The sequence below is a fragment of the Drosophila eugracilis genome, unplaced genomic scaffold, assembly GCF_018153835.1.
Source record: "Drosophila eugracilis isolate 14026-0451.02 unplaced genomic scaffold, ASM1815383v1 contig_2088, whole genome shotgun sequence".
NCBI classification, from domain to species: domain Eukaryota; kingdom Metazoa; phylum Arthropoda; class Insecta; order Diptera; family Drosophilidae; genus Drosophila; species Drosophila eugracilis.
In genome coordinates, this window is record NW_024572964.1 from 1,231,326 (window position 1) to 1,258,801 (window position 27,476).

The 27,476-nt window shown below is 47.7% G+C and overlaps 10 protein-coding genes across 12 annotated transcripts; 5 read left to right on the forward strand and 5 right to left on the reverse strand.

Annotated features, from left to right (window-relative positions):
* Positions 1-362: 362 nt before the first annotated feature.
* LOC108102794 lies at positions 363-27,310 on the forward strand. Of its 3 annotated transcripts, none has more exons than XM_017207962.1 (9): positions 363-728; positions 5,414-5,810; positions 5,896-6,153; positions 24,150-24,399; positions 24,469-24,644; positions 24,707-24,820; positions 24,870-25,058; positions 25,120-25,452; positions 25,512-27,310. In XM_017207962.1, the coding sequence occupies exons 2-9, from the start codon at positions 5,449-5,451 to the stop codon at positions 27,019-27,021; spliced, it is 3,192 nt and encodes a 1,063-aa protein (XP_017063451.1). In that variant the 5' UTR covers positions 363-728; positions 5,414-5,448; the 3' UTR covers positions 27,022-27,310. The 3 variants fall into 3 exon arrangements, with proteins under 3 accessions (XP_017063451.1, XP_017063452.1, XP_017063453.1); XM_017207963.1 differs by having other exon boundaries at positions 364-728; positions 5,899-6,153; XM_017207964.1 differs by lacking the exons at positions 363-728; positions 5,414-5,810; positions 5,896-6,153 and adding an exon at positions 8,216-8,898.
* On the reverse strand, positions 1,278-2,576 carry LOC108102795 (ester hydrolase C11orf54 homolog). Its single transcript, XM_017207965.1, has 2 exons — positions 2,296-2,576; positions 1,278-2,219 (listed from the first exon to the last, which is right to left on the reverse strand). The coding sequence occupies exons 1-2, from the start codon at positions 2,492-2,494 to the stop codon at positions 1,336-1,338; spliced, it is 1,083 nt and encodes a 360-aa protein (XP_017063454.1). The 5' UTR covers positions 2,495-2,576; the 3' UTR covers positions 1,278-1,335.
* On the reverse strand, positions 2,687-4,183 carry LOC108102796 (ester hydrolase C11orf54 homolog). Its single transcript, XM_017207967.2, has 2 exons — positions 3,956-4,183; positions 2,687-3,660 (listed from the first exon to the last, which is right to left on the reverse strand). The coding sequence occupies exons 1-2, from the start codon at positions 4,038-4,040 to the stop codon at positions 2,777-2,779; spliced, it is 969 nt and encodes a 322-aa protein (XP_017063456.1). The 5' UTR covers positions 4,041-4,183; the 3' UTR covers positions 2,687-2,776.
* On the forward strand, positions 6,679-7,172 carry LOC108102800 (lysozyme A/C). Its single transcript, XM_017207971.2, has one exon. It carries the CDS (start codon positions 6,706-6,708, stop codon positions 7,126-7,128), a length of 423 nt encoding a protein of 140 aa, XP_017063460.1. The 5' UTR covers positions 6,679-6,705; the 3' UTR covers positions 7,129-7,172.
* On the forward strand, positions 10,319-10,788 carry LOC108102799 (lysozyme A/C). The gene has a single exon (XM_017207970.1). It carries the CDS (start codon positions 10,319-10,321, stop codon positions 10,739-10,741), a length of 423 nt encoding a protein of 140 aa, XP_017063459.1. The 3' UTR covers positions 10,742-10,788.
* On the reverse strand, positions 11,632-12,127 carry LOC108102798 (lysozyme A/C-like). Its single transcript, XM_017207969.1, has one exon. It carries the CDS (start codon positions 12,105-12,107, stop codon positions 11,685-11,687), a length of 423 nt encoding a protein of 140 aa, XP_017063458.1. The 5' UTR covers positions 12,108-12,127; the 3' UTR covers positions 11,632-11,684.
* On the reverse strand, positions 14,737-15,234 carry LOC108102802 (lysozyme B). Its single transcript, XM_017207973.1, has one exon. The coding sequence runs from the start codon at positions 15,209-15,211 to the stop codon at positions 14,789-14,791; it is 423 nt and encodes a 140-aa protein (XP_017063462.1). The 5' UTR covers positions 15,212-15,234; the 3' UTR covers positions 14,737-14,788.
* LOC108102797 (lysozyme P) lies at positions 19,053-19,546 on the reverse strand. The gene has a single exon (XM_017207968.1). It carries the CDS (start codon positions 19,544-19,546, stop codon positions 19,121-19,123), a length of 426 nt encoding a protein of 141 aa, XP_017063457.1. The 3' UTR covers positions 19,053-19,120.
* On the forward strand, positions 21,006-21,501 carry LOC108102803 (lysozyme S). Its single transcript, XM_017207974.1, has one exon. It carries the CDS (start codon positions 21,040-21,042, stop codon positions 21,460-21,462), a length of 423 nt encoding a protein of 140 aa, XP_017063463.1. The 5' UTR covers positions 21,006-21,039; the 3' UTR covers positions 21,463-21,501.
* On the forward strand, positions 22,344-22,838 carry LOC108102801 (lysozyme S-like). The gene has a single exon (XM_017207972.1). The coding sequence runs from the start codon at positions 22,378-22,380 to the stop codon at positions 22,798-22,800; it is 423 nt and encodes a 140-aa protein (XP_017063461.1). The 5' UTR covers positions 22,344-22,377; the 3' UTR covers positions 22,801-22,838.
* Positions 27,311-27,476: the final 166 nt, after the last annotated feature.

Genomic DNA, 27,476 nt, shown 5'->3' on the forward strand with positions numbered 1-27,476 from the left:
GCTGAGTTCCTAAAGAGAAGCTCGTGAAAAGCCATGCATAATCTTGCGGCTTCTGCTTTTCCGAGTGGATGAATGGATAGAACCGATGTTTGTAGAAATCCCCCAAACAAGTTCGCTATCTACGCGCCTGAAGAGCTGCTCCATGTGAAAAGCCACTCCGACCAGTGGCGGTAGTCGAGCCATCTGATCGCGGACTTCATTCAGTCTGCAACTCGCGTTCCAGCCGAGCAGACGCGCTCGATTCGTAAGCCAAGTTTGAGATTTCAGATTAAAGCCAAATTCAAAGTCAAAACGAAGACCAGACGAAGGTGTAGTCGTAGTGGTCGGACGTGGTAAAGTGAAGTCGAGTCAATCAAAGCGAGGCAGCTAATAAAAAGTGCTAATGGTGTGTTTAAAATATGAATAAACCGAGTATGCCTGAGCCACAAAAACGGTTACAACAACCACAACGGTTATTGTTATAACAAAAAGAGATTTTCTTTTTCGTGGGACGAAGAAATCGCATTTGCATTTCACCGCGCTGGTGCTGGCTGGTAGATTAAATTGGATCAATCGATGGAAGTTCGGCGTTCGGAAGTGTGTTTGTGTGCGCGTTTCGGTTAAGAGTGCTACTTTCATAGAAAGGTTACCAGAATCTGGAATAATAAATATCTAAATGCAAATATCGGGAACCCGTTAAGCACAGCCGAAGAACAATAGGAGTTTTGGGAGAGTCGCAGCGTGAGTTGGTAAGTCAAAATATCTATCTATTTATACATCTATCTTTCTATCTTTCTATCGAAATGATCGAAATGATCGATTTGTAACTGTCACAACAAACGGGTTCAGTATGTTTTGGCTCAGTCAGATGGACCCTCCCAGTCGATAAATCCATGAAAACGTTTTACTGGCTGAATTCGCCAATGCACTTGCTCCGCGGAGCTCAGCATGAATCAAAGTTATTAAATAATTAATGGCCAGCGGTGCAAAAAGAAAAACACAGATTGCTGCATGTTTGGGGCATTATTTACGGCCTGCTTAGCTAGACGTCCGTATCGCGGCTCTCATTAGGCCAACCATGAAGCTCCAGAACCCCAGCACCAGCTCCACAGCAGAGGCTATTCGAACCGCCTGGTATTCAGATCATTTAGCCATCGATTTGCATCTCGAAGAAAGCGGCGGCTCTAATTTTTGGCAATTACATAAAGCCCATCCCCTGGGGCTTTGTTCCACAAATGATGCTATTTAAGTAAGCCGCATCTTGGTGGTCTAAACAGAGCAGACAGAAACCGAAACCATTTCCATAGAAGATATTTATTTTTGGCCACAGTCATTACCAGGAGTGATGGATAGCTATCAGTCTCTTCCCAACTGATCGGTCACACGTGGTCTGTCCACGCGGACTACGCGTTCGGCCACATTCAGGTAGGCCTCGTACTCCACTTTATCCGGCGTGGTGTCGTAGTGGTAGTGACCGCCCCAGTTCTCAAAGGAGAAGGAGTGGAAGTGCTGCAGCCTCAGGTCGAGTCCCATGTCCTTGGTCACCAGAGTGCCCACTGCATTCAGCTGGGCGGGCATTTCGTAGAACTTGAGCCAGTTCTGAATCTGTTCCTGGGTGTGTATGGGAGTCTTGCTGAAGTCCCGCATCACATGCTGGTGGGCAGCACCCTTCTTGATCACGAAGATACCGCCCAGACCCACCACCTCATCACCATAGTGTTTCTCCAGACCCTTGCGAATGCACTCCACAAAGTTTTCATCTCCAGTTCGCTGTTTTGCAAAAATTCTGAGCACTTCACCTGGCTTTCCCTCGCTAAGGAAGAGATTTAGGATTAGGGCGCAACGGGGTTCCGTCTCGGGAATCCTTTCCAGAACGCACTCCTCAGTTTCTCCCCTCACAGTGGCCGTGTAACTTCCCTGGGTAAGTTCGTCCTTTTCGTTAAGCGAGAAATTAAAGATGCCTTCGCAGTTGGAATGGCGGATGGGCCAAGGACCTGCTCCTGGTCCAACTGCGAAGATCTGGCCCGGTCCCTGGGCCTTTCGCGTGATTTCCTTCAGATTGTAGAGCTTATCACGCTGCACTAAAGGGCGCAAATAGGGCGGACCTCCTGCCTCCAGCAGAGTGGCCTTGCCACCCAGTCCACTTTCCACAAGGCCGAACTGCGAGGCCTTTAGATCTGGGCAAGATCCCACACTCACTTCTACGGTTCGAAAGTTCTCACTCAAGGCACCCTGTATAACTGGAGAGCGGGAAAAGAGCTTTATCGGACACCCCAGCTAGGCTAGAGTACTATTTTTATCAGCGGCAGTGCTCACCTTTCTGTAGCTCCGAGAGGGGCGGCACATGGAGTGGCTTCTCCTCGAAGAGCAGCTGATCCGTTTGAAGGTGACTCTGGCTCATGTTATCTCCGCAAGAATTCCGATGTGAGTTCAGGGACTTGCCTAGCTGGTGGTACAACAGCGACTGACTGAAGTGCCATCGCCTGGTGAAAATGTCAGCCATTCTTGACCGCATTTCTTGATAGTCTTCTAGTGATACTGGGTCTCCACTGATATACCATTCTGTGGCATGGCCAAAAGGCCTGTGGTTTCTATAGTTTTTTATAACTATTTTGGGGAACAGATCTGAAATCTGACATTCTGTCACTTTTGAAAATTATCAGAATTACGTACTTCCAGATAAATAGAGCATAGGACACTGGTCTTGTTTTCGAGTTTATGTTACGTTTATTTACTATTATTTATGGGGGTTAGGGCAATAGAAAAGTCGGCTAGAATTAGATGGATGAGATAAGATCTAGTCTCGTCCCACCTTGTGAGTGGACACGGGCTTGTCAACCCTCACCACCCGCTCGGCCACATTCAGATAGGCCTCGTACTCCACCACATCGGGCGTGGTGTCGTAGTGATAGTGACCGCCCCAGTTGCTGAAGGAGAAGGAGTGGAAGTGCTGCAGGCGGAGGTCAAGGTCGTGCTCCTTGGTCACCAGAGTGCCCACGGCGTTCAGCTGGGCGGGCATCTCGTAGAACTTGAGCCACTCGTTCACCTCCTCGTCGCTGTTGATGGGCGTCTTGCTGAAGTCGCGCATCACGTGCTGGTGGGCAGCACCCTTCTTGATCAGGAAGATGCCTCCCAGACCCACCACCTTGTCGCCGTAGTGGTTCTCCAGACCCTTGCGGATGCACTCGATGAAGTTCTGCTCGCCAGTGCGCTGTTTGGCGGTGATCTTAAGGACCTGACCTGGTTTTCCCTGGCTGAGGAACAGGTTCAGCAGCAGGGCGCAACGAGGCTCAGTGTGGGGGATCTTCTCCAGGACACACTCCTCCTGCTCTCCCCTCACAGTGGCAGTGTAGCTGCCATTCGTGAGCTCATTCTTCTCGCTCACCGACAGGTTGAAGATGCCCTCGCAGTTGGAGCCCCGGATGGGCCAGGGACCAGCTCCTGCGCCCACTGCAAAGATCTTGCCAGGGCCCTGGATCTTGCGGGTAATCTCAGTGATGTTGTACAGCTTATCCCGCTGAACCAGGGGCAACAGGAAGGGAGGGCCTCCTGCCTCCAGCAGAGTGGGCTTGCCACCCAGTCCGCTCTCCACCAGACCGAACTGCTTGGCCTTCAGGTCCGGGCAAGGACCCACACTGACATCCACACTGGCAAAGTTGGCCGTTAGGGCACCCTGTATAACTGGAGGAGAGAGAAACGCATTAGAGCTTTATCTCGACCTCCATCTAGACGACATATGGCAAAAGCTAGCCAAAAGCTCCGCGCCCAATCATATGTTTCTGTTTCGGACAGCTCAATGAAAACAAAAAGCAAAAAACACAGAACTCAGTACTGAGAACAGAGAACCGACCAAAAACCGGCTATGGAAAGTTCGGCACTGTTCTGAAGGTCATTTGCACATGGCACTCGGGCGAATATTGCACGTATTGTTATCTCTCAGATCTGTGGGATCTGTGGGAAACTCAGCTCGGCTCACCGTTCTGTAGCTCCGACAATGGGGGCACGTAGAGCGGCTTCTCCTCGAAGAGCAGTTGCTCTGTACTCAGTTGGTTCTGGCTCATTTTGGCTGGAGGTGTGTCCTAGTTACTAGCTCCTTAATGCGGCTCTGGCCTCGTTCCGATTCAGGTTCCTTTCTCTCCTCCAGGTTCTCGAGCAGCGCAAAGTCTACCGCTCGCTAGATCGCTGCAAACACGACTGTCTGTCAAAACCAGATGGGGTCTCGTTTTTTAAAGTTGAGTGCTCGGCTCCCGGTTTGCCCTATAGTTAACATTGCTGGTCGGTCGTACAGGGTGCATCCGTTGATAAGATAAACTCTTGCGCCGTATTTAGTTTAATTAGAGTACAGATTTGAGTTGTTGGGCTTCTTGGGGGGACGCAAGAACCAGAACGAGCCAACACCTCTCACGCTTAATGCGCATGTCAGGAAGGCAAGTTTATGATGCGGTTAATTCTCAACAGTAGTCCCTCCGAGCAACGACCTAAGTCAATCTAACCTACTGGCTTTTCCATGCGGACCCAGAAACTTTCCACTTCGTTGTCGTCACTTTCACTAGCAGAAAAGGTTCTTAAGGGCTTGGGCCCTACAACAGGCCCTAAATAAAACTGGTTGCTGCTCCATTTTATGGCTCACATTAGCATATTCTTTGTCCAGCTGGCACCAAGAAAGTTGTTCTTCCATTTCGCTCCATAATGTATGCCTAATCAAATACGTTTTGGAAACTTAATTGTGACCGATAAAAATGATTTGTTTACCATATGCTAAGCCCAGGTAGTATAAATCCCTGCAGAGCACCTTTCACTGTAGCCGCTGATAAGTCCAGCCCTCTTTCGGCCGGTGTCCACTGATAGTGCCCGTGGTTGGTTCAGCGATCGTGTTTTGTCATTTAGCGGTCACGTTTGCTACGTCAGAGGGCCGCACCAGATAAGAGTGTTTGTGGTTTCACCAGCTCTATATATATAGATAGAATATAGTTCAAATCGGGTGTTTGGCGGGTCAAGCCGCGAGTGCTGGGCGAACAAATTGAGCAAGGGCGCTAATTTGATGTATGGCCTGGCTGATGAGCTGCCGATTGCCTGGCCTGGATTGCGAGTCATTAGACGTGCCAAGAAATGACAGCCTCCACGCCTCGCAGGGGAGCAATCTGGCTGTCCAGGATGATGTCCAAACTGGTCCATGCCATCCATCATTTCGCCAATAGATGTATAGTTTATCATAATTACAAAGCTAGCCGAGGAGCCATCTACAGGCATTTGTTCTAGCCGACCCCAATACCCGATACCCAATACCAAGTTAAAGAACTCGTTGGTGACCCAATTCCGCAGCCACTTCACTTTTTTCCTCGCTGGCCATTGGCAAACTGGTTGGGAGAACTGTGTCAGTTGCATCCATGCAGACTTCCACTAACATATGTTGTCCGTGTCCATGTCACATTAGGCAATGCTTGACAGGCGCCGATCCGCGACTTTGTAATGGGCAACCGCGTGGCATCGAGCAGGGGCGTGGATGGAGCCGAGGAGGGAGCCGCCGGCGAGGGGAACTCCAGGTTTAACACACGCAGGCGATACCAACAGCACAAGAGGGAGTACTGCCTCCAGAACGAGTACCGATCCAAGACCCTGCCCGCCCGCCATCCGCATCACAATGATCCCCAGAGCCATCAGAAGAACTCCGATGAGCGATTGGGCTCAAGCAGTTGCTTGGGAGCGGGACAGAATGCGCCCAACAACGCAACACCGCACACTGGAGAGACGTCGAGGGTGCTGTTTCTGCTCTACTTGATACATCGCACCTGGAACGTGGTCATGGACACGATGGACTCACGCACCAAGAGGTAAGACTTCATTTGATGCGATTTAAAACTGACACTAGCTTGAAATGCAGCTAACTTTCTAATTAATTATTTATTTGATTCTAAGCAGTCGTTCTGCAAGGGAGAATTCCCCCCAAAAAGAAGCCCCCAATGATATTGAACTGCAGCCACGACCTCTGGATGAAGAGTGCTCCATTGGCATCACCGACTTGGATGCTTCCTCGCTCTGCTCCCAGTACTCGTGCTGCAGCTGCAGCTACTGCGACGTGGAGACAACCGGAACCCAGACTAACGTCTATAGCTCCATTGGCGACGACTATTCCCTGGACTCCATGTACGAAGCGGGAAAGTCGATAGTGGACAGGTAAGCTAAAGCAAAGATTGTTTAAACCATAGCTGTCATAGCAGGCAGCTTTTGCCAGTTGCACATTCTGCGTGGATGTTGCATACTTCCAGGCTGTAAAAGTAAAAACCTGTAGGCCATGAAAATATGTTGCGTTAATCTATGCTGAGGTATTATTTAACATATGTTACCTGTAGAAGATCGCGAGAATTTGGGAGTGAAGGAGAGATAGTTAATGTACTTAGGTGCCGGTGTCAGCTTTTATTTATTTTGACTTAATCTCCGCACCTGAATATGTTTTAGTATCCTCAATGGCATTTTCTGCATTGCTTAATGTCAATTACATTCGGGAACATTGGCTTTAGATTTGCTAACAACTATCTTTAAATCAAACCCTTTAAAGAGCTTAATCAGGTTTTCGATGCTTTGACTTAATTAAAATTATCGATCGCTGAGCAAAAATGGAATTCGTATCAGTACTCGTGGATGCGATAACGCCTTATCACCGAAGGATTCGACTATAAAAACACGAAGCCTCATCTGCTCCGACATCAGTTTCTGTGAATTGTCACCATGAAGGCTTTCATCGTTTTGGTTGCTCTGGCCTGTGCCGCCCCAGCTTTTGCCCGCACCATGGACCGTTGCTCCTTGGCCCGCGAGATGTCCAACCTGGGCGTCCCCCGTGACCAGCTGGACAAGTGGACCTGCATTGCCGAGCACGAGAGCTCCTACCGCACAGGAGTGGTCGGCCCTGAGAACTACAACGGATCCAACGACTACGGCATCTTCCAGATCAACGACTACTACTGGTGTGCTCCCCCCAGCGGTCGCTTCTCCTACAACGAGTGCGGTCTCAGCTGCAATGCCCTGCTGAGCGACGACATCACCCACTCCGTCCGTTGTGCCCAGAAGGTCCTTAGCCAGCAGGGATGGTCCGCCTGGTCCACCTGGCACTACTGCAGCGGATGGTTGCCATCCATCGACGAGTGCTTCTAAGCTGAATTTGACCCTGACTTATAATAAAATGATTGCATAAAATAGTAAACTTGTTTGGATAAGATTCCTTAAGAATGACCCAAAAACTAAAACCAAGAATATTTTTAACGATTCAGAAACAATCCGTGGGCTAGATTTCTTTCTCAAAGATTTCCGGTTTAAAACCACAGGAGGCTAATAATAGTAGAAAAACGAGCTACTTAACAAATATCTAGTTTCAAAATAATGAAAACGTTCTTAAATTATGAGCGCCGTTCATAAAACTAGAGTCTTGAATGTCCCGCTGGTCCATTCCTTGAATGTTGGTGTCAGGTCCAGTCCAGTCTTTGGTGGGGCAGGTTCAAATCTTAGAGGAGACGCCGTTTAAACTAATGTTTATCTGCACTTTTGGCAATAAATAAACTCTTTCTCGTTTAAAATAAGTATTTTATAATTATTAAAAGAAAGTAAATGTTGTAAAAAAGTAACTAAAGAGGAGAGGACTTAATGGTGTGAAAATCTTACTCATCCAACCAGTCTTTGAGCAGGTAAAACCTAGTCCACAAATATAAATCTGTCAGTATCTGGCAAGTTATCATGGCTGGCAGTCAAGAAGGAATACTTTTCATAAAGTGATAAACCAATCAATCACACGATTGCCTTTCCTCAAATCGTAAAGGGTTAAGCAATGTGATAGAGCTTGAACTAAAATTTCAAATATTTTGCTGCTACAGTGATCGCTATCGACAGCTTCTTCTAAACTCTAGTTTCGATTTCTTGGTAAAGACACTTTGACTTGCAGAATTAGGTTCAATTCTAATGGGGCTCGGGTTTCCACATTCTTCTGACTAATCACAGTCTGTGGTCATGCTCTGGGAATCGAAGATTCCCTCGGGCGCCTGACAGTCTTCATTAATTCGGAGGTGTGCAGTTGCTACCGTTGCTCACAGTCGGTGTCTTATAAAGGGGATCTTATAAACCCAGTTGGCAGAGAGAGAGAGAGGGAGAGTATAAGATCATGAGTCTCCACTTCGTAACCGACAGCGACTTCGGGCTTTAAACTCGTCTTGGGTTCAGGCCAAGTCTCGGGCTTCGGATCAGTTGGTGCGTGACTTTTGTTCGAGGCGGACGTGCAGATCGCAGTTGGCGGACGTAAATCTCGGTTTTTGGTTGGCAATTAGGCGAACGATGGCTTAGCTAGATGTTCCAGAGGTCTAGCCAAGTTCAGTCGAGAGCAACCTAAGTGGGTCCTGTGACTCCATCCGGCAGTGAACTTCCATTCCATTCCAACACACCTCTCGAACACTCATGTGTCACTGACGATTACGCGATATGCATTTTCCTATTGTGTATTCTCGGAGGAAACGAGTTTGATTGGATAGAAAAGTGCGGTATTGGCACCCGGCCCCCTTTCTCCCCCCGATTCTTGGCTAACAGCATCGCGAGTGGAGTGCATTCTGCTGCTAACGGTAAAACGAGTACTGGACCCGGCTAGAACTGGCCCCAACTGGCCTATTGCAGCATCCACCATAATAATAAGAGTGGTTCTTGCTCCGGAGTTCTTCGCTTCGTGCTAATCTCCTCAATTTATGCCTCTTGTTCGATGACGACGCAAAGTGCAGCATGAAAGTCGATGCCAGTGTGTATGTTGCTGGATGTTAGCCATCGAATTTGAGAACGTTCTGCGTTGGCCCAATTCGGAATCGTGTCAATACGCTCTACCTGGTCCTGGTCCCAATTGGATTTCGGAGCAGAAAACGACCAGAAAGCGGGAGAGGATAGGCAAAATAGGTAAGCCAGTTTTTAGCCGACTAAGTCAGAGGGTCAGGCTTTCATTACCCACTCGTTGTGAAGACCTACTTGGTCAAGATCTAGATGGGATGACTCTGGTTTTGGGTGGTTGGGTGTTTGGTTTTTGGTCTTTCGGTTTTCTGCCTTATGCATATGCTAATGGGCTCCGACTTTCTTTTAACTGCTGCCCAAATCTAGATATGTAAATCCCAGTGTGCGCAGCTCTGACATTGAACTGTGACGCCCACGCAGCCAACTTAGAAAGAAACTCTCGAGAATACCAAGAAAAAGAACGAACAAAAAAAAGCTATGAAAAGTCGTTAAGTCTGGTGCGTGTGCGTTATAAAAGCATGAAAACAAATTACGTTTAACTGTACTCATGGAAAATTGAAGTGAAAATTGAATTGGCAGAGGCACGAGACTCCGGAGCCTCGGAGCAGCCCCAATCCGAGTAACAATGCCACTTTGTCCAGAAGCGAGAAGACAAAGATGGGGCCACAAAAGAAACCAGATTGTAAATAATAAATAACAGTCATAGAGACGGGCCAGGGCCCAAAAAACAAAAACTAAAAAACTAAAAAAATGGTAAAATGAAAAAGCGAGTGTATGCCGAACTACAGAAATATCTGTTCCGGTCTGATTTAACAATTGTTAAACAGCTTATGCATTGGCTACGGTCTGGAGTCCGGTGTCTAGGGGAAAGGGAGGAGTAGGTGGCTCACACGCAACCCAGCGAATGGCCAACTTACTTTCAGCCATGCCCGAAAAAGAAATTTCTTTCTTCACGCGATTCGGTGGTCGGCTCAGACATTCTTTTTGCCACCTCCTTATAGGCTTAGTCTTCCTTCTTCGAAAACGGCTTTAAAGCCACATTAGCCAGGCCATCAACAGATGTTGGACACCTTGACGGGCCCTGACAAATGAAGCAATTGGTGAATTGGGATTGGGTAACCGCACTGGGGCAATGAGCAGCGGGCATTGTGGACCCGAACCGATTGGAATGGAGGGGCCCTGAGCTACGGGCCTTTGTTGGACCCAGACTAATTGAAGCCAATGGGCCACCACTGCGAGGGGCCGAGAGGCCATAATTGAGATCAGGGGCCAATTGGCCAGACAAACAGTCCGACATATCACAAAAGCTGCTTCCCCCAATTTGCATCCATTCGGAGCAGGTGGACTTGGCTCCGAGACGTCAAGCCAACTGCGAGGGGATCCACCGTCGAATTTCCGTAATACTTCATTCATATTATCGAATACTCCACTCAAATTATCAATATGGTCTGATTTCCAAGCGATCCCTTTCAACACGTCCAGATTACCCGCACCCATCATATAGAAATACTTTAGAGATAACACCTCGCTAGATAATTTTCCGGCTATAAAAGCGCCCTGCCTTCCGTGATCCCACATCAGTTTCACCATGAAGGCTTTCATCGTTTTGGTTGCTCTGGCCTGTGCCGCCCCAGCTTTTGCCCGCACCATGGACCGATGCTCCTTGGCCCGCGAGATGTCCAACCTGGGCGTCCCCCGTGACCAGCTGGACAAGTGGACCTGCATTGCCGAGCACGAGAGCTCTTACCGCACCGGAGTGGTCGGCCCTGAGAACTACAACGGATCCAACGACTACGGCATCTTCCAGATCAACGACTACTACTGGTGTGCTCCTCCCAGCGGTCGCTTCTCCTACAACGAGTGCGGACTCAGCTGCAATGCCCTGCTGAGCGACGACATCACCCACTCCGTGCGTTGTGCCCAGAAGGTCCTCAGCCAGCAGGGATGGTCCGCCTGGTCGACCTGGCACTACTGCAGCGGATGGTTGCCATCCATCGATGAGTGCTTCTAAGCTGAATTTGACCCTGACTTATAATAAAATTATTGCAAAAAACCGAATCCCTCTGATTCTTAGCCTTTGAGACATTACACTTCTAAGTTGCGTTCCACGATGGAATGTGAAGAGATCGACTGATTGGTGAAGCTGGCTAGAATCTCAGAAAGGATTTCACTTTTAAAAACCTTCGTGGCTTGGCTTTTTAATTACTTCGTTTGGCTGGAATGCTTTCCAGTCTGATGAACAGAATATGCTTAATTTAAAGTGGCTTATCTGAGTGATATGGCCATAAATATCAGTGGGAAGCTAGAAACTTGGCATGAAGTATATATCTTTTCTCCAGTAGAAAGTAAACTTAATGCTTCGCCTGACAGACAGCTAAAAAATGACAGCGGGTCAAAGCCAAATAATATGCAGAAGCAGACAAATTCATTATAATTCCAATCAGCTCCGACTTGAGGCCCGAACCAGTCAAACTGGTAGCTCAATGACTCCAAATTTAAATATGCAAAAACTGCTGGCAAATAATGCAAACTTCCGTCTCCGGAGCTAGAGAACTTCAAGTCGGCGAATACAATAATGTCATAACGATTATACAAATTTTTTGAGCCTAGGGCCTCCTCGGAATTGAGCTCACGATAGGCGATTATTAAACGAATTCGAATTCGAATTTTATAGCCCTGGGGTGCAATTGTGGCTTGGAAGATATCAAAATTAGGAGAAAGCTGGTCAAAACAAAGGAATTAAGCTCTTAACTTGTCTTTATTGCGAATCAGCGAAGCGAATTCCAAGCTCTTATGGCTGCCGATCTTACTATAAACACAGCCAATTAGTAAGTCCCCGATTATGTTTTACGATCTCAAAGGCACCGCCGAACTACTCCCAAAGTGTAAACTTCCAAAGGATTCGGTTTTATGCAGTTATTATATTTTATTATAAGTCAGGGTTCGAAATCGGTTTAGAAGCACTCATCGATGGATGGCAACCATCCGCTGCAGTAGTGCCAGGTCGACCAGGCGGACCATCCCTGCTGGCTGAGGACCTTCTGGGCACAGCGCACGGAGTGGGTGATGTCGTCGCTCAGCAGGGCATTACAGCTGAGACCGCACTCGTTGTAGGAGAAGCGACCGCTGGGAGGAGCACACCAGTAGTAGTCGTTGATCTGGAAGATGCCGTAGTCGTTGGATCCGTTGTAGTTTTCAGGGCCGACCACTCCGGTGCGGTAGGAGCTCTCGTGCTCGGCAATGCAGGTCCACTTGTCCAGCTGGTCACGGGGGACGCCCAAGTTGGACATCTCGCGGGCCAAGGAGCAACGGTCCATGGTGCGGGCTAAAGCTGGGGCGGCGCAGGCCAGAGCAACCAAAACGATGAAAGCCTTCATGATTCTTCCAGTAGGAACTGATGTGGAAAGGGAGAGTGGGCAGTGCTTTTATAGGGCGCCATTATCTAACGCAGAAGATCTTCACAATGTCACTATCTCAAGAGCTCCTCGAAGACTCTTTGCTTATCGCAAGTGCGCACGAGACCTTTAATAACTGGCCATTGAAGATGGCCAGTCTACAGCACTTATCAGCTACTACTAAATGGTCTGAAGCCGCTCCTTAAAAACACATAAAAGTATAATCATAGTTAAAACTAGATTAGCCTCATCTCGGGCCGTAAGACCCTTGGTTTGTAGAGCGAGTTGTATTAATTTTCCGGCTTAAACGTTTGCCTTTTCGAGCCATTAACCTTGTTAGCATCTGCGGTGCTTGTGGAGTGGGCAATTACGAGACTTCGGTGGGCAGAAGCTCCACTTTGGTGCACTTAAGTGAGTCGTATCTGGACTGAGAGTTTCAGCCTCAGACCTGAAAGAACTCTATTTGGTGCGGGCCTAGCTCTGGTTTAACTCTTGTAACGGGCGTGCGTTCAATCGTAAAACCACTGGCTCTTCAAAGACCCCAAGGCTACCACACATCATCAACAGTCACAACAACTTCGTTGCACATTGCTTTCTCGATGGACGGATGGATTCAGCGTTGGTTAGAGCCAAGTGCCGACTCTGTCTTTAAGTCTGACTCCGACTAAAGACCCGACCGCAAGTATGCAAACTGCGGGCTGTTACATTAACCTCATTCGCATCTGCGAGGAGGGGCCTTTAGCGGTACTCCTTAAAGTTGCACGTTGCTACTAAGCCTAAAGCTAGTCGCCTGGAGATTTCCACCCAGATCTCCACCACCAGAGATTTGTGCAATGCCAAGAAAGTTGTTAACCTTTCGCGTGTGGCTAACAGCAAAGACAAATGACAAAAGGCTACTGGAGAGGCATTCGAAAGATGCCAGTTGGCAGACAGGCCTATCACCCAAAGTCGCTTCAGGTTGTTAGACCTATCCAGCTCTCTTCCCACCGTGACCTTCTTAGAGTCCCATGAATTATAGATGAATTCATAAATTAATGCTAATTTGTGGACGAGTGGAGCGCTCGGCGGCGATGAGTTGTCGATTCCTTTGTCGGAGAAGAATGCTTATCACTTTTACTTTTTGCTGATTTATCGAATCGCCGCAGAATAACTAATGGCTTCTCTATCCCCAAAGTGTGTCAGCTAACTGTTCTGGCCAAGAAGAATTTTCTGACGACCAGGCCAGACCTCATTGCATATGCATGAGTTCGGTTCGGTTCGGAACTTTGTGCCTCTGGAGCTGACAATCGACCCAGGCCAATTAAACCCCATTTCCATACAGGTCGTCGCTAATTGTCAGCCGAACTTTGATTTGAGAACTGTTAGGATAATGGCCAAGAATCTCCAAAGATTAGACAAGAAGCCGCCGTAGCTGTTCTTCCCCGTTAAATCACGTTTAAACCAATTAAAATGAAAATGGCCAACGTCATTGGAATTTGTAAACAAATATGGCTGATAAGGCTGAGTAATGAGTCTGCAGCTTGGCTATTGGGAACCCTTTGGATCTCTATCACCAAGCTGTAATCGCAGACTATCGATAGCTCTAGTGCGAGTATCTCTCGATTACTACTCAAGTGGCTTCTATGCTCCCCGCGATAAGGTTGTTTCTAAAGGGTTTGAAGAGCTTGATGTGAGGATCTCGCCACCAACTTACTTCGGTAGTCAAATCAAAAACAGGAGAAGGAAACCTCCTCTGCCTAGAAACTGACTTTAAGAGAGTCTTAATTGAAAACCAGAAAGTTGAACTTATTTTCCTAAAGTTTCATTCTATAATCTTTAAATTTCACCAAATGTTTTCTCCTTCCCACCCAAATATAAAGAGTTTGTTTTCAAGATTGATGACTCTGTTTCTACATGGCCAGATCACTTTCTAAGCTTTTGAATAGAATTTATTGATAACCGCTAATCAAGTTGAAAGTGTCTCTCCAGCATCAGCCATAAAAAATGCGCCAAAATACCAATTTTGAAAACAAACAAAGATAAAAGCATCGGGTTGCCATAAAATTAGCCAGTCGCCTTTTGCAACTTGATTTCCAAAAGAAAGTAAACCCGAAGCGCCGACAGTCAGCGGGTCAAAGTCAAAAAATAACCCCACCTAGGCTTATTCATTATAACTCCATTCAGCGTGGACTTGTCTTTGCCGGAGTCCCAAAACCAGTTAAGCTGGTTCCTTTTCCACGCAGAACCCGAGAATGATAATCTTTAATTTAAATATAAACATAAAAGTCTCAAAGCCAAACTTCCGTCTCAAGTACTCGAAAAGACAACTGCAAAGCCTCAAAGTCAATGATGTCGTATCAATTATAGAAATTACCAACGGCCCGGGGCGTCCACGAAACTAATACCGTGTACGCGTTTTGCAATTATTTACCGATTGGAGTATTTTAGCCTTGGGTGGAATTCGGCTTTTCTATTGGGAGAAAGTGAAAATCAAAGCATTTCATCCTTAAATCATCTTCATTTCAAATCAGATACCACAGCTCAGTAATGGCCGATGGTAGCCTCAGATTTATCTTATTACTCCTAATGGGTACTTAAATACTTTTCAAATCTTATAAGAAATGGCAAGATCTTCAGTTTAAATCGATAGTTTATTGACGGTCAAAATGTAATTAGAAGCGAGCTTAGAAGCACTCGTCGATGGATGGCAACCATCCGCTGCAGTAGTGCCAGGTGGACCAGGCGGACCATCCCTGCTGTCCCAGGATCTTCTGAGCACAACGGACGGAGTTGGTGATGTCGTCGGTCAGCAGGGCATTGCAGCTCAGACCGCACTCGTTGTAGGAGAAACGACCGCTGGGAGGGGCACACCAGTAGTAGTTGTTGATCTGGAATATGCCGTAGTCGTTGGATCCGTTGTAGTTCTCAGGGCCGACCACTCCGGTGCGGTAGGAGCTCTCGTGCTCGGCAATGCAGGTCCAGCGGGCCAATTGGTCACGGGGGACGCCCAGGTTGGACATCTCGCGGGCCAAGGAGCAACGGTCCATGGTGCGACCAAGAGCAGGAGCGGCCAAAGCCAGAGCAACCAGAACAATGAATGCCTTCATGTTTACGATTTTCAAAAACTGATGTCGAAGTCAAAAACTTTCGCGCTTTTATAGGACTCAGAGCCTTCTTAATCGCAGATGGCAGAGTAATTATGGCCCTTAAATTTATCAACAAATGAATATCACTAAAAATTCCCCGAATGGGTTCTACGCGTGCTGATGTTAGTATCTTATCATTAAGTTTTGACTTATGCCAATAGTTTGGTTGGATTTTTGAAAAGGTTTATCTCTTCTTAATCAATCATAATATTGATATTGCAAGTTCACAATTGATTTTAGAAAACAGATATGTTTTACTCTTCTCGGTATCTCAAAATAAGTCACTACAAGTTAAGCCCTAGCCTCAATTTGATCTTAAGATTGACCTATTCTTTTGGATTACCTAAACTGATACTCCGTAGCCTATGATATATTAGGAAATTAAGAGTCATGTTTGTTTGTTATTACCCCATAGGAGTAAGCAGAAGTGGTTTTGTCTTTACAAGAAAGCCAACAGTTCTGGGCATTCCCATTGGTTACGAGATTCTTTCTCCACACACTTTCTAAACGGGAGAAAATCAAAGAAAGAGCGGCAGCTTCCCTGCCCCGCCACTGACCACTGGCCACAGGCCGATGACTTTGAGTTGGACCGGTCAATGAATTCTTAATGTGGAAGCGCAGTGGGCAATAAATTATACAAGTAGCCGTCTCTCACTCTGGTGATAAACGTACTTCGGCTGGGCACCATCTCGACTTCTTAGAACGGGAACGGGCACCCAGAGCTAGTCCAAAGGAAGTGGAAAAGTGGAAACGCACAGACAAAGACCCTCTGCTGGGTGCTAAGCTCTGTGGGACTGATCGTCTGGGGAACAGGCTAAGACAAAGCAGGAAACCAAAGACCGGAAAATTATACTGGTACCATTCCTGATTTCCCCCTGGTGGGGGCAAGGGGGCAGGGAGTACTTGCCAGAAGACCCCTGGCAAAGAGCGTTTCCTATAATCTGAGCACATTAGCACAAGCCGGGCTGGAAATGCATAAGTAATTGCCCCGAGGTTGAGGTTCGCCGCCCTCTGGAGCGACATTGCGTGGGTCAGGCTAAAACAATTGCTGGAAGTCACTCTAGCGTTAAGTTATGATGGTCTAAAGATAACCACACCATGCCGGGGGGTTTACACTTGGCTTGTGGCCTATCTAATTGGTCTGAGGACCAGAAGGGAGAAGGCAGAAGGAGTCGGGAGAAGGGCTTTGCTTGGGAAACAGGTTACTGGAGAACAAAATGTGGCGGCTTTTAATGAGTATCTTTAAGGAAGTGAGAACTTCATTTGGCGGCTGGAATTATCATCCCAAAAGGTAGAAGTGATAAACAGAAACAGTTTGAGAGCTGAGATATAAAGCTTATAAAGTTAACGGATTTAGCAGAGTTAATGAAGTCAAAAGGAACAACTTTGGTGATGCAGTTTACCTAAGTTTGATGAATATGCAGCTGGTAAAGCAACTCGAAAAACCCCCTAAAAATCTGAGATATATATTCCGATAAGCATAGAGCCAGAATTCTGTAAAGGGGCTCTCCACAAGCCAACGAATTCGGCAATTCATGTGATTTTCATTAAGATATGAGAGCGTAATTAAATTATCAATGGTGCCCCTCAAGCGGACATATCTTCAGACAATTTTCCACTTGGAGTATGGACATAGAACCGATGCCACAGATTGTACAAATCGCTTAGCCCGATAGTGGATATCTCTGAAAGCCGACGGGGGTTTACCATTATCGGCGCACGAGTTTCTCGAGGCTCTGGAACCAAGATGGCCGAAGTCAAAGTCTGCTCGTCATCGTCGCAGTTGGCTTCCCCGTTTACCGGAGTCAGCAGTGTGTGGAGGCGATTGCCGGAGATCGGTTGTCAGATCTGGAGAGTTCTGAATGTTTCAAAGAAAGCCAGGATCCAATTACCAGACATGTCTTCCAAGTGGGGTGAGTCTTCTGGAGATGCTCAGGCCCTGGCTGAACTTGCACAATCCCGAAATGATCGCATTACTAGTTTTCCGCCCGGTTAAGTTAACATGATCTTCAGCAGCCATTGTCAAAGGCAGGCCAACTGCGACGCAAGACCAGTGACACTTGTTGGCCCCCGGTTTGAGCCACTTTCGGCATCAATTACCTGTCACAAACTCGGCTCACAAATTATAAGCATTTCTCTCTGACAGCCCCAAAACGCAACTGTGTCAAAAGGCAAGCTCCAGAGACCCCAGCCCCGACCCGCTGCGATATAGTTTCAGCAACATAAACCCTAATTATATTATTTGACAGCTGGGGTCTGCTGATACATAACCTCGGGCGGGCAGGCACCCCGCAATCTGCGGCCAAAAGTCCCAGTGAAAACTATAATGATCGTCGGAAAATCTTTTCCCAAAAACAAAACCCACTGAAGAAAACCATTTTAATTTAGAGTCAAGCGCGAAGCCGTCAAGCATGAAAGTCGTCACTACACTGGGAGGAAATCGTTACCTCTTCTTCGCTTTGAACCTTTTTACTCATTTAAGAACTCATTTTCTCGACAAAAGAAACACTTTTTCTGTTTCAGAGAGGCATAGCCAATTTGTATAATTTATATCTCTGAGTGCACTATCCATTCGACAATCAAAAAGATGACAAAAGTCCGAATGGGCGATGCGATCTCGAATCGTAGCTCAAGGGAGCTGACAGCCTTGGGAAATCTGGTAGGAATCTCTTTGGAGAGATCTCTGACAGCTGAAAAGTGGCCACATTTCTCTCGGGCTTTGTCGGTTGCTAAATTCTCCTAATAGTTTTATCTCTGGGAGAGTGTGGGTAAGTTTCAGCCAGGGCCAAAAACAAATGCCAACACAGAAATGCAAATGGGGAAGAGAAATGGAACTGCCATGAGAACTTTTGCATGTCGGCCTGTCAGCGGTGACTTAATCTCTGGCATCATCGTCAGCGACCGAGTGCCACACAGACGTAAGCCCACATCCGATCCCAAACACTGGCTTCCAGATCTCGGCCATATATCTGGCCGTCTGTTTTACCAGCTTGTGTAACAATTTGGCAAGGTGTCGGCTCAACGCGAGAAGAGAAACTTTTTCCATTTCCATGGAATCTTCTTAATTTTATGAGCTGTCCGAAATGGTGTTTGCCAGAGAACACGCCTTGATTGGGAAAGTCTGAGTGGGGAGAAAATGCTATGGTGTGGTATATATCCAATCCATGGAATGTCATTCAACCGACACCCTTGAGAATAGCAGTACAAATTAATACATTAGGCTCTAGGCTGACTCGTAGTTGTCTTTGCCTTTGCCATCTGGCCAGGTCCGAACGAACTCCAAATGGCAAAGTTGATCTCCAGCTATTAGCCGCAAATGGCAATCCCATAGACCTACATCATGTCTCGGCTCCGCCGTAGATGTAATTGAATCGAAATTGTTTTCGATCGCGCCAAAGTCCGTTGGCACTTGCGAGACATTAAGAGTTTTCAACGAGATATGTACAAAGCCGCCAAGATAAATAAACGCGGCGATAACGGCGACTTTTCATACGTAATTTGTTTTATGCCTGGACATTAAATTAACTTGTTTACCAGCCATTTGCCATTTGCTGGCCAACAGCGAAGCTCCACTTTGCCAGCCATAATGTCTAATAGATTCCACTCGCTTTGGCCAGGCCAACTGTCATAATGACTCTGTTATGTGCAGGCCATTATATAAAATTTCACTTTTCACCGCCCGTCCAGCCAAAAAGGCTCTCCCATTTCCATCGGAGACAGTTTTGCAATTGCTGGAAGATCACGAACCAATTACACTCGCCGAAAAGTGTTTCCAGTTACTGGAAATATATCAAAGGCGCTCTTTTCATTTTCAAAATACAGTTTTCTGATCTTTAATTCATTGAGAAGAACTGAAAGAACTCTAAGGTTTCAGAAGCAACTGTTGATCGAGGGCAGGGATCCGCTGCAGAACTTCCAGGTTGACCAGGCGGTCCAGCCCTGCTGGCGCTGAATCTTCTGGGCACATCTCACCGAGTTGGTAATGTCATCGGTGAGAAGGGCATTGCAGCTCAAGCCGCATTCGTTGTAGGAAAACCGACCATCTGCCGGTTTGCACCAGTACTTGTTGTTGATCTGGAAGATGCCGTAGTCGTTGGATCCATTCGAGTTCGCCGGACCAACCACTCCGGTGCGGAAGGAGCTCTCGTGCTGGGCAATGCAGGTCCACTTGTCCAGCTGGTCACGGGGAACCCCCAGATTGGCCATCTCTCTGGCCAGGGAACATCTATCCATAGTTCGGGCCTGAGTGGCGACTGCAGCCAGAGCCAGGGCACAAATCACAAGGAAAGCTTTCATCTTACTGACAATCTGGGTAACTGATTATTCGATCTGCAGCCTCGAAATATTTATAGCAACGAAGAGCTCTCAGGTCGTCGCAGTTGAGTCAACATTGTAGAACTTCTGACTGGGAAAAGGCAATCGGTTCTATTCATCTATCATTAGAGGGGCAAATAAGGCGGCTTTCTCATACTTTGGCGGTAGTTAAACCTAATGAACCGCAAACTTAAGGATAGTTTTCCTCTCAATCAAAGTGAAGTGCCATTTAAATCTCAAAGGTATTTTGGAAAATGCTTAGTGATAATCTTTGGTAATCGAAATGTATTTTTAAGTCATGTTATCTGCAGATTGTCTGTTAATAATACACATTGCTTACAACCTTATCCGCCAAAAGCGATTGCCAAATATTCTACAATTCGGAGCAATCATAATACTTAACACAGCCAGTTGAAGTGGCCAAGCGAAGACGGAAGAGTTTAGCGTCCAGATATGGCAGTTCCTTCACACTCGAGCAGGCAATCTACGCATTGAATAAATCGGAATGAAATCGGTATCTCAGGTCTGTGCGTAAGAGATCCATTCCGTTGGAGCTGGCTGTCTTCCATCAGCCATTCGAAATATTTATCTCTAATATAGTAGGCATTGTCTTGGCCATTTCTCGGCGGGTCCCTGCTCACGCAACTCCGGTGGGGTTGCATGTGGGGGCTAATTATTCAACGTTATTCATTGTGCGGCATTCGAGGTATTCGAGTCTGGAAATTGCAATACATGGCTCTTTCTTTCGCCCCGGCGAATTCCCATCCCCATCTTCTGCAGAGCCCAAGTTTAATGTCCGACTTTGAAGTGGTGCGGCGTGGAGTTGGGATCGGAATCGCAGGTTTAATGGCAAAACAGCTCCACTTGACTGCAGCTATTAGCCCCCGGTTTCGGTCTGGTTTATGGCCGTGCCGAAAGTGTGATTAATCATCTTGGGCGGGCCCACAGCTCCATCTTATTTCGGCTACTCGAACTCAATGGGCTATTGGCAGCACAATGAGCCCCTTCTAAGCCAATTCAGCCAGCCAAATACATTGTTGATATAACAGCAATTATGCTAATCAGTCCGAGGGCGCGTCGAGGTTTTACCTTTCTCCTACATTCAATGAACTTCAACAGCCCAGTCGATGACGAAACATGGTTCACACCTGCTTGTCATGGCAGTTGATAGTGGCTTATCACAGGAAAGCTTCGTGACCCCTATTTGGGTTGAAGAGCCTAAAACTATGCAGCACTCGCAGTTCTTTCGCGTTGTTTTGTACTCTTTGAGATGGAACCCTCTGATGTACCCATTCTGGTGATAACGTTTCCGCCACTCATTCAAATATTTAAATCAGTTTACCTTAATTATATTTCTATCTTTGAGTGTTCTAAGCTCAAAGGCTGATAGCCGAACGACAAGTGGGGTCTAGTTTTGCATAAATACCCAAGGCAGAAGCCGAGTAAGCCAAACAGTTTTCTTGAGACTATTCAACATGAAGGCTTTCTTTGTTCTGGTGGCTCTTGCCGTTGCCGCTCCTGCCCTGGCTGGCCGCACTCTCGATCGGTGCTCCTTGGCCCGTGAGATGTCCGACCTGGGAGTTCCCCGTGATCAGCTGGACAAGTGGACCTGCATCGCCCAGCACGAGAGTGACTACCGCACCTGGGTGGTCGGACCTGCCAACTCCGATGGCTCCAACGACTACGGTATCTTCCAGATCAACGATCTGTACTGGTGCCAGGCTGACGGTCGCTTCTCCTACAACGAGTGCGGTCTTAGCTGCAATGCTCTGCTGACAGACGACATCACCAACTCCGTCCGTTGTGCCCAGAAGGTCCTCAGCCAGCAGGGATGGTCCGCTTGGGCCGTCTGGCACTACTGCAGTGGATCGTTGCCGTCCATCGATGAGTGCTTCTAAGCCGATTTTGACCCCGACTTATAATAAAACGATTGCATATACAGAAAACCACTTGATTATTACTTATATCTAAAATTTTAGTCGATCTGTATCGACCTTATATCAGTCTTTCTTTAAGTTAGTTAATGTACAAAGATCATAATAAGTGTGTGTGCTATATACTTATGGCGAAGTAGCTTTTCCAAATCCTCGAAAAGTAGTTGATAATTCACCTTAATCGCACTCTTTGCACTTGTACAATCAAGCTTAAAGCTATAAGTTTGATGTGCAGTATATAATCCAGGATATGATGTGCCCTATCCTCGCCCTTAATATTTGGGTTTGTCTTGTTTCCCTCTGGACACTTTGTTACTTACACAGACACACAGGATGTGTTTATTATTGATTATTATCCATTTGTTTATATTTTAATTCAAATTTCTTGCTGCCTTTTATCTCAAAGAACGCTTTCTTTGCTAATCAGTTTCCAAGAATTTTTTGGGGTCTGTCTTTCTCGACAATGAACTTGAAAAACCCAAACAAAACCTAAATTTTGGTAAACAGCGGATGCTCAAGGTAGTTGATAGTGACTTATCGCCAGGTGAAATCGCGCAGAGTTCTCACTTTGTTCTGAGAGCCTAAAACTATGCAGCGTTTCTTCTATTGAGGCTTATTTTTATTTTTTGAGATTAAGCCTTTTGATGTACCCGTTATGCTGATAAAATACTTTGTTTTATTTTTAGTTGTTTTGGCTCTCAATGAATTATTTAAATCTTGAAACTTGTGGCTTTTAATTATATTTCTATCTCTGAGTGTTCAGAATCTGAACTTCAGAACTCAAGGGCTGATAGGCCGAGGAATGTTGGACGAACATTTTCCCATAAATACCCAAGGCGCAGGCCAGAAAGACAAACAGTTTCGTTTAACCAAATCAACATGAAGGCCTTCTTTGTTCTGGTGGCTCTGGCCATTGCTGCTCCTGCCCTGGCTGGTCGTACTCTGGACCGTTGCTCCTTGGCCCGTGAGATGTCCGACCTGGGAGTTCCCCGTGATCAGCTGGACAAGTGGACCTGCATCGCCCAGCACGAGAGTGACTACCGCACCTGGGTGGTCGGACCTGCCAACTCCGATGGCTCCAACGACTACGGTATCTTCCAGATCAACGATAAGTACTGGTGCCAGGCTGACGGTCGCTTCTCCTACAACGAGTGTGGACTCAGTTGCAATGCCCTGCTGACTGACGACATCACCAACTCTGTCCGTTGTGCCCAGAAGGTCCTCAGCCAGCAGGGATGGTCCGCCTGGGCCGTCTGGCACTACTGCAGCGGATCGTTGCCGTCCATCAATGAGTGCTTCTAAGCTGATTTTGACCCCGAATAAAATGACTGCATAATATACATAGATAGAATCATTTTCACCCCTTTAAGGTGCAGTGTTTCGGCAGTGGGAGTAAACCCACTCCATAGCACTCTTAATCTTTATGAAATGGATGGTGAAGCTAATGACCCTGTCAGAGTGCTCCAAGCCGAAACTGCTAGTGTCCATCTCGGACGAAATGAAGTCGGTTGGACATCTATTGCAGCTAATGGAGAGCACTCTTCGAAGCCATTAGCCCGGGGACTAAACCATTTCACGGCTTATCAATTCCAGTTTTGTGGAGCAGTTTCCCATTCATGATCTGTCTCACAAATTGATTTATGCAAATTCGAGAGCTCGAGCCCCGCCTCCTTGGTTTCTGTTTTGAGTGATCTTTCAACACTGTTCGCAGCTGCCGCTGAGTTTTGAGTTTCTCCTGTCTGCGGCCAATGGCTGACATTGATCGAAGTGTTTTTCTGTTTTTGTCTGTGCTGCTGTGGGAACCGCATCCATATCCACATGGTAGCCCCAGTCAATCAGACAGTCCGTGGCCTCCGACTTGGAGTTCGAGTTGCGTGAGGGGCGATGCGCCTGTGCAGACACACCTGGCGAAAGAATCATATTGGTCGCACTCCCCAACATAGCTGAGCATCGGCGGTACGTGACTGATTGGCTGATTGATACCGGCTGAGGTAACCCACCTGAGAGGCACGTCATAACCACCCGAACACAATGGAACTGCGATTTGCATAGCCACATATGAACCGTTAACCTCTCATTGTGGTTTAACGGTACCGGGGTCTTGAGAGGGAGACAAAACCCATAGAGATCGTGGCTCTTTCATCTCGCAGTAGTCAGTGAAAGTGTCTCTATTTCTAGCACATTAAAATGCAAATTTTCATTTTATTTTGTCTACGCATTGAAGGCAAAATTGAAAAACAAATCAGCGACTGTCACAGATCAAAATCGCGTTCGATCGAATCGCTTAGTGGCTAGGAAACAGGCCTGCAGCCCACATGCAAGACACCTCTTGGCGATCTGGGTGTCGTTGACAGCGGATATATGCAAAGGCACCTGTCCAGACACACCACAAGCCGCAGCACCAGACTCTAACTCCGACTGCAGATAAGCCTTGGCTCAAAATGTTCAATAAACTTAACGGCTTGTTTTTCCGGTGCGTTACGTGGTGGCGACCCAAACTCCAGCTTAAAACAAACTCCACGGCTACTTCAGCTACCTCAGCTACTCCCAACCTCACGACCACTTTTTATATGCAAATTCAAGTTCTCCCATGTCAAGCACGTACATTAATTGACTCCACCCGATTGGTTTTCCCCTTCCAATTAACGCAGCGACAGCTCGACACTCCAGCGACACCATCTCCAACCTCGTCACCCGGGACACCTCCACCTCCAGATGGCTCCCAGCGTGTGCGAAATGGCCGGCCAGGGTCAAAACAGTCAAGCTTCCCCCCAGAAGGCAGGCGGATCCAACAGTTCGGGGACAAACAAGTGCGGAGCCAGCAGTCTGAATGGATCCCTGGCCTCCTACAAGATCGGCGGCTCCGAACAGAGCTGGCCCCAGGCACCAGTTTTCAGCAAGGTGAGTGGGTAGTTTTCCCCCGATTACCAACTAATTAGTAACCACACGTGTTTACTTTATGTGATGCAGGAAAATCAACGTCCACCAGTCTACAATCCCGAGGACTATGTTCACTCTCTGAGGAAGTTCATCAAGGCCAGCAGTTCGGCCAAAAAGCTATCCATTTACGATGTGAGCACGGGCCCGAGTGCCAAGGAGGAGGCCTCCAGGTCGGCCACCTTACCAGCCAAACACTCGGAGTACAAGTAAAGACTGCCCTTTTATGTCACTTGGATACCCCTCTAACCGTTTTTGGTATTACCAACAGATCTCCCATTCCTGCTCCGCCAGAAAATGATAGAGAGATGTCCCTTCGTCAGTTCGGCTCCATCACAGATCTGCTCACCAAGTTGCGCGCTGATCTTCGCGTATCATTTCCCAGGTAAGTTTCATCAGAAGTTCCCCAAACCTCTACTGACATTTCCTTGCAGCTTCGTCCAAGAGTTTGTGGGCACTCCTGCGGATGGCATCAGCCACTTGCTGGAGGTCTTGCGAGCCATTCAAATGGCCCAGGCCAGTAATGCCCCTGCTCCTATGGCAGGAGCCAGCAGTTCCCTGGCCATGACCAGAAATCCCCAGAGCTATCAACGTCGAGCGTTGCTGGACGAACTTTCTTGCCTGTGAGTTGGAGCCCTCTTATTACAGTAACCTTCTCTAATCCCATAACATAATCCCATCCAGGCAATGTCTGAGCATCTGTAGCTCTCGATCTCTGGATGCCATAGCCCGTTTGGGAAACACACCTGTGGGTCTAATGCCGCTAGCTTCTTCGGCCACGGGTCAGGGCATCCGAGCTCGCATCCTGGCCCTCCAATTGCTAGCCTCAGCCTGCGATCGCCAGCCCTTTGGAGGTGGCACTGGTGGGCTGAAGATAGCCTCTGCGGGACATACGGCTGTATCGGATGCCATGTCCACACTGCGACTGAGATGCAGTGAACCAGTTCGCTTCCGCCTGCTGGTTGGCATCCTAAACAGCGGCGGTGGTTCAGGAGAGCTCCAGTGCGCGGGTGTTAAGTAAGGAAATCCTTCGAAGAAAGCTTGATAGATCACTAAGTCCCTCTGATCTCCCACAGATTTCTCAACACGTTCATCGAGAGCGCTGTGAGCATTCAGCAACGTCTGTACATCCAGGCTGAGCTTTTCCAGGCGGGATTAGATGCTAGCACCCTGGCTCGCACCATCTCCTCCTCATCACCATGGCTGGATGCCCTGAAGATCGAGGTGAAGCGCTTCAACGAACTCCACATCGATGTGGACCACATGATTACTCAGGCCAGGGACGCAGAGCGTGTTCGCAGCCAGATGGTCATCCTGGAGCGAAGGGTACAGATTCTGCACGAAGAGAAGGCTGTGCTGACCTCCATGGAACGGCGTCTTCAAGAGCGCTGCGCCGAACTCCAACGTGAAATCTTTCGCCTCCAAGGCACTCAGCAGCAATCCAAATTCAAGCCGGTGGAGTCCTCCCATCAACCAGTTGCCCTTCCTCGCCAGGTGGCCCCCTCAAAGAAAAACAAACAGAGCAGTTCGGAGCACGAGGATGAGGGGATTAGCAGTTCGGAAACGGGAGCTTCCCTTAGCCCAGTTCCGATTTTGGTCCTTCCCTCCAAGACGAAGCAATCGCGGAAGGTTGTGGAGGAGGATGAAGACGACGCAGCCACCATCGAAGACGTGATCGAGGAGCTGGACAACATAGTGAGCGAAGCGGAGAAGCAGATCAGCAGCCAGGCGAGCAGTGGATCCCGGACGAAGATGCGACACCACCGACCGGTGGAGAAGGATATTATCCCTGTTAACATAGTACCACAGCCTCCGAGAAAATCTCGATCCTTGGCTCATCTGGTACCCCGTACCGACTGCTCCGAGCAGGAGGGTTCGGATTATGGTATGGTCCTGCACCAACCAGGAGATCCAGCTGCTGTCGAACGACTGGCCGCTATGCAGAGCTTCTTCGATGAGGTGGATTACGATGCACCCGAGACGGATCAACCTTCGGCCTATCAAATGGAGTCGCCCACGCCGGACATGCCGGAGGCGAATGCCACGGCTACGGCGTATAATGCCAGCACAAATCGGGAGTTACTGGATGTGATCATGAATGCGCGGCATGATGAACACGATCCCACAATGCAGGCCCTGCGGAAAAGTGCCCAGGATACAGCACCCGTGACGATTCCCCATCATCCAGTAAAGGTCAAGGCACCAGCCCCACCGCCGCCAACTCCTCCTGCGCAGCAATTCAACGGGGTCTTCTTCATGACGGGCATGAACACACCTCAGAAGTATCCCAAGCCGGACATCTCGGCCGCCCTGCAGGCCAGACGGGTCACCAAGAATGTGGAGCGTCTGGAGGCGGCCTTTGCCTCAGCGCATCCCGAAGCCCTCAATGAAGCGGCCATCGGAAGGGAGAAGTCTCGCAGCAATCAGCAGATATACTTCACCAGCAATCTGGCCATGAGAATGCATGATCACTCCAGCTTCGGCAGCCCACTCGGGGGACAGGCTCAGGGTCCAACCATGCGCACTCGGTCCCACACCCAGGGATCCATGTCGAAGGTGACGGACCTGCCATCAGGCCTCTACTAAGCGATACTCCAACAGATACTCCGAAAGATTCTCCAGCTCCTGTGCAATAGCAACCCACTCCTAGGTTACGACAGCCCATCAGATCAGCGTATTTATATATAGGAAACTTAAATCTACCCATACATTATAAACACGTTTCGTATGCAACTCTCGAGATAACTGCAGCCGAGACTAGGTTAGTTACGGTGGCAGCTTCAACCGGGTATCTAGCCGATAAGTCTTAGTTCCGTAGTTCATGTCTAGCCTAATTGATTATTTTTCATTGAATAAAGTTCTTAAACTAAACTAACGTCGAAAACAGACTTTATCTATCTTTATAAAGATTCCGGGATTATGAGTGCTGAGTGATAAAAACTTTATATCAAGCAACAGGTGGGCAAATGGGCTTCTGCCTCTGCTTTTCACAAATTGGAAAACTATCACTACTACTTTATCTAAATGAAGTTTCCCAAATT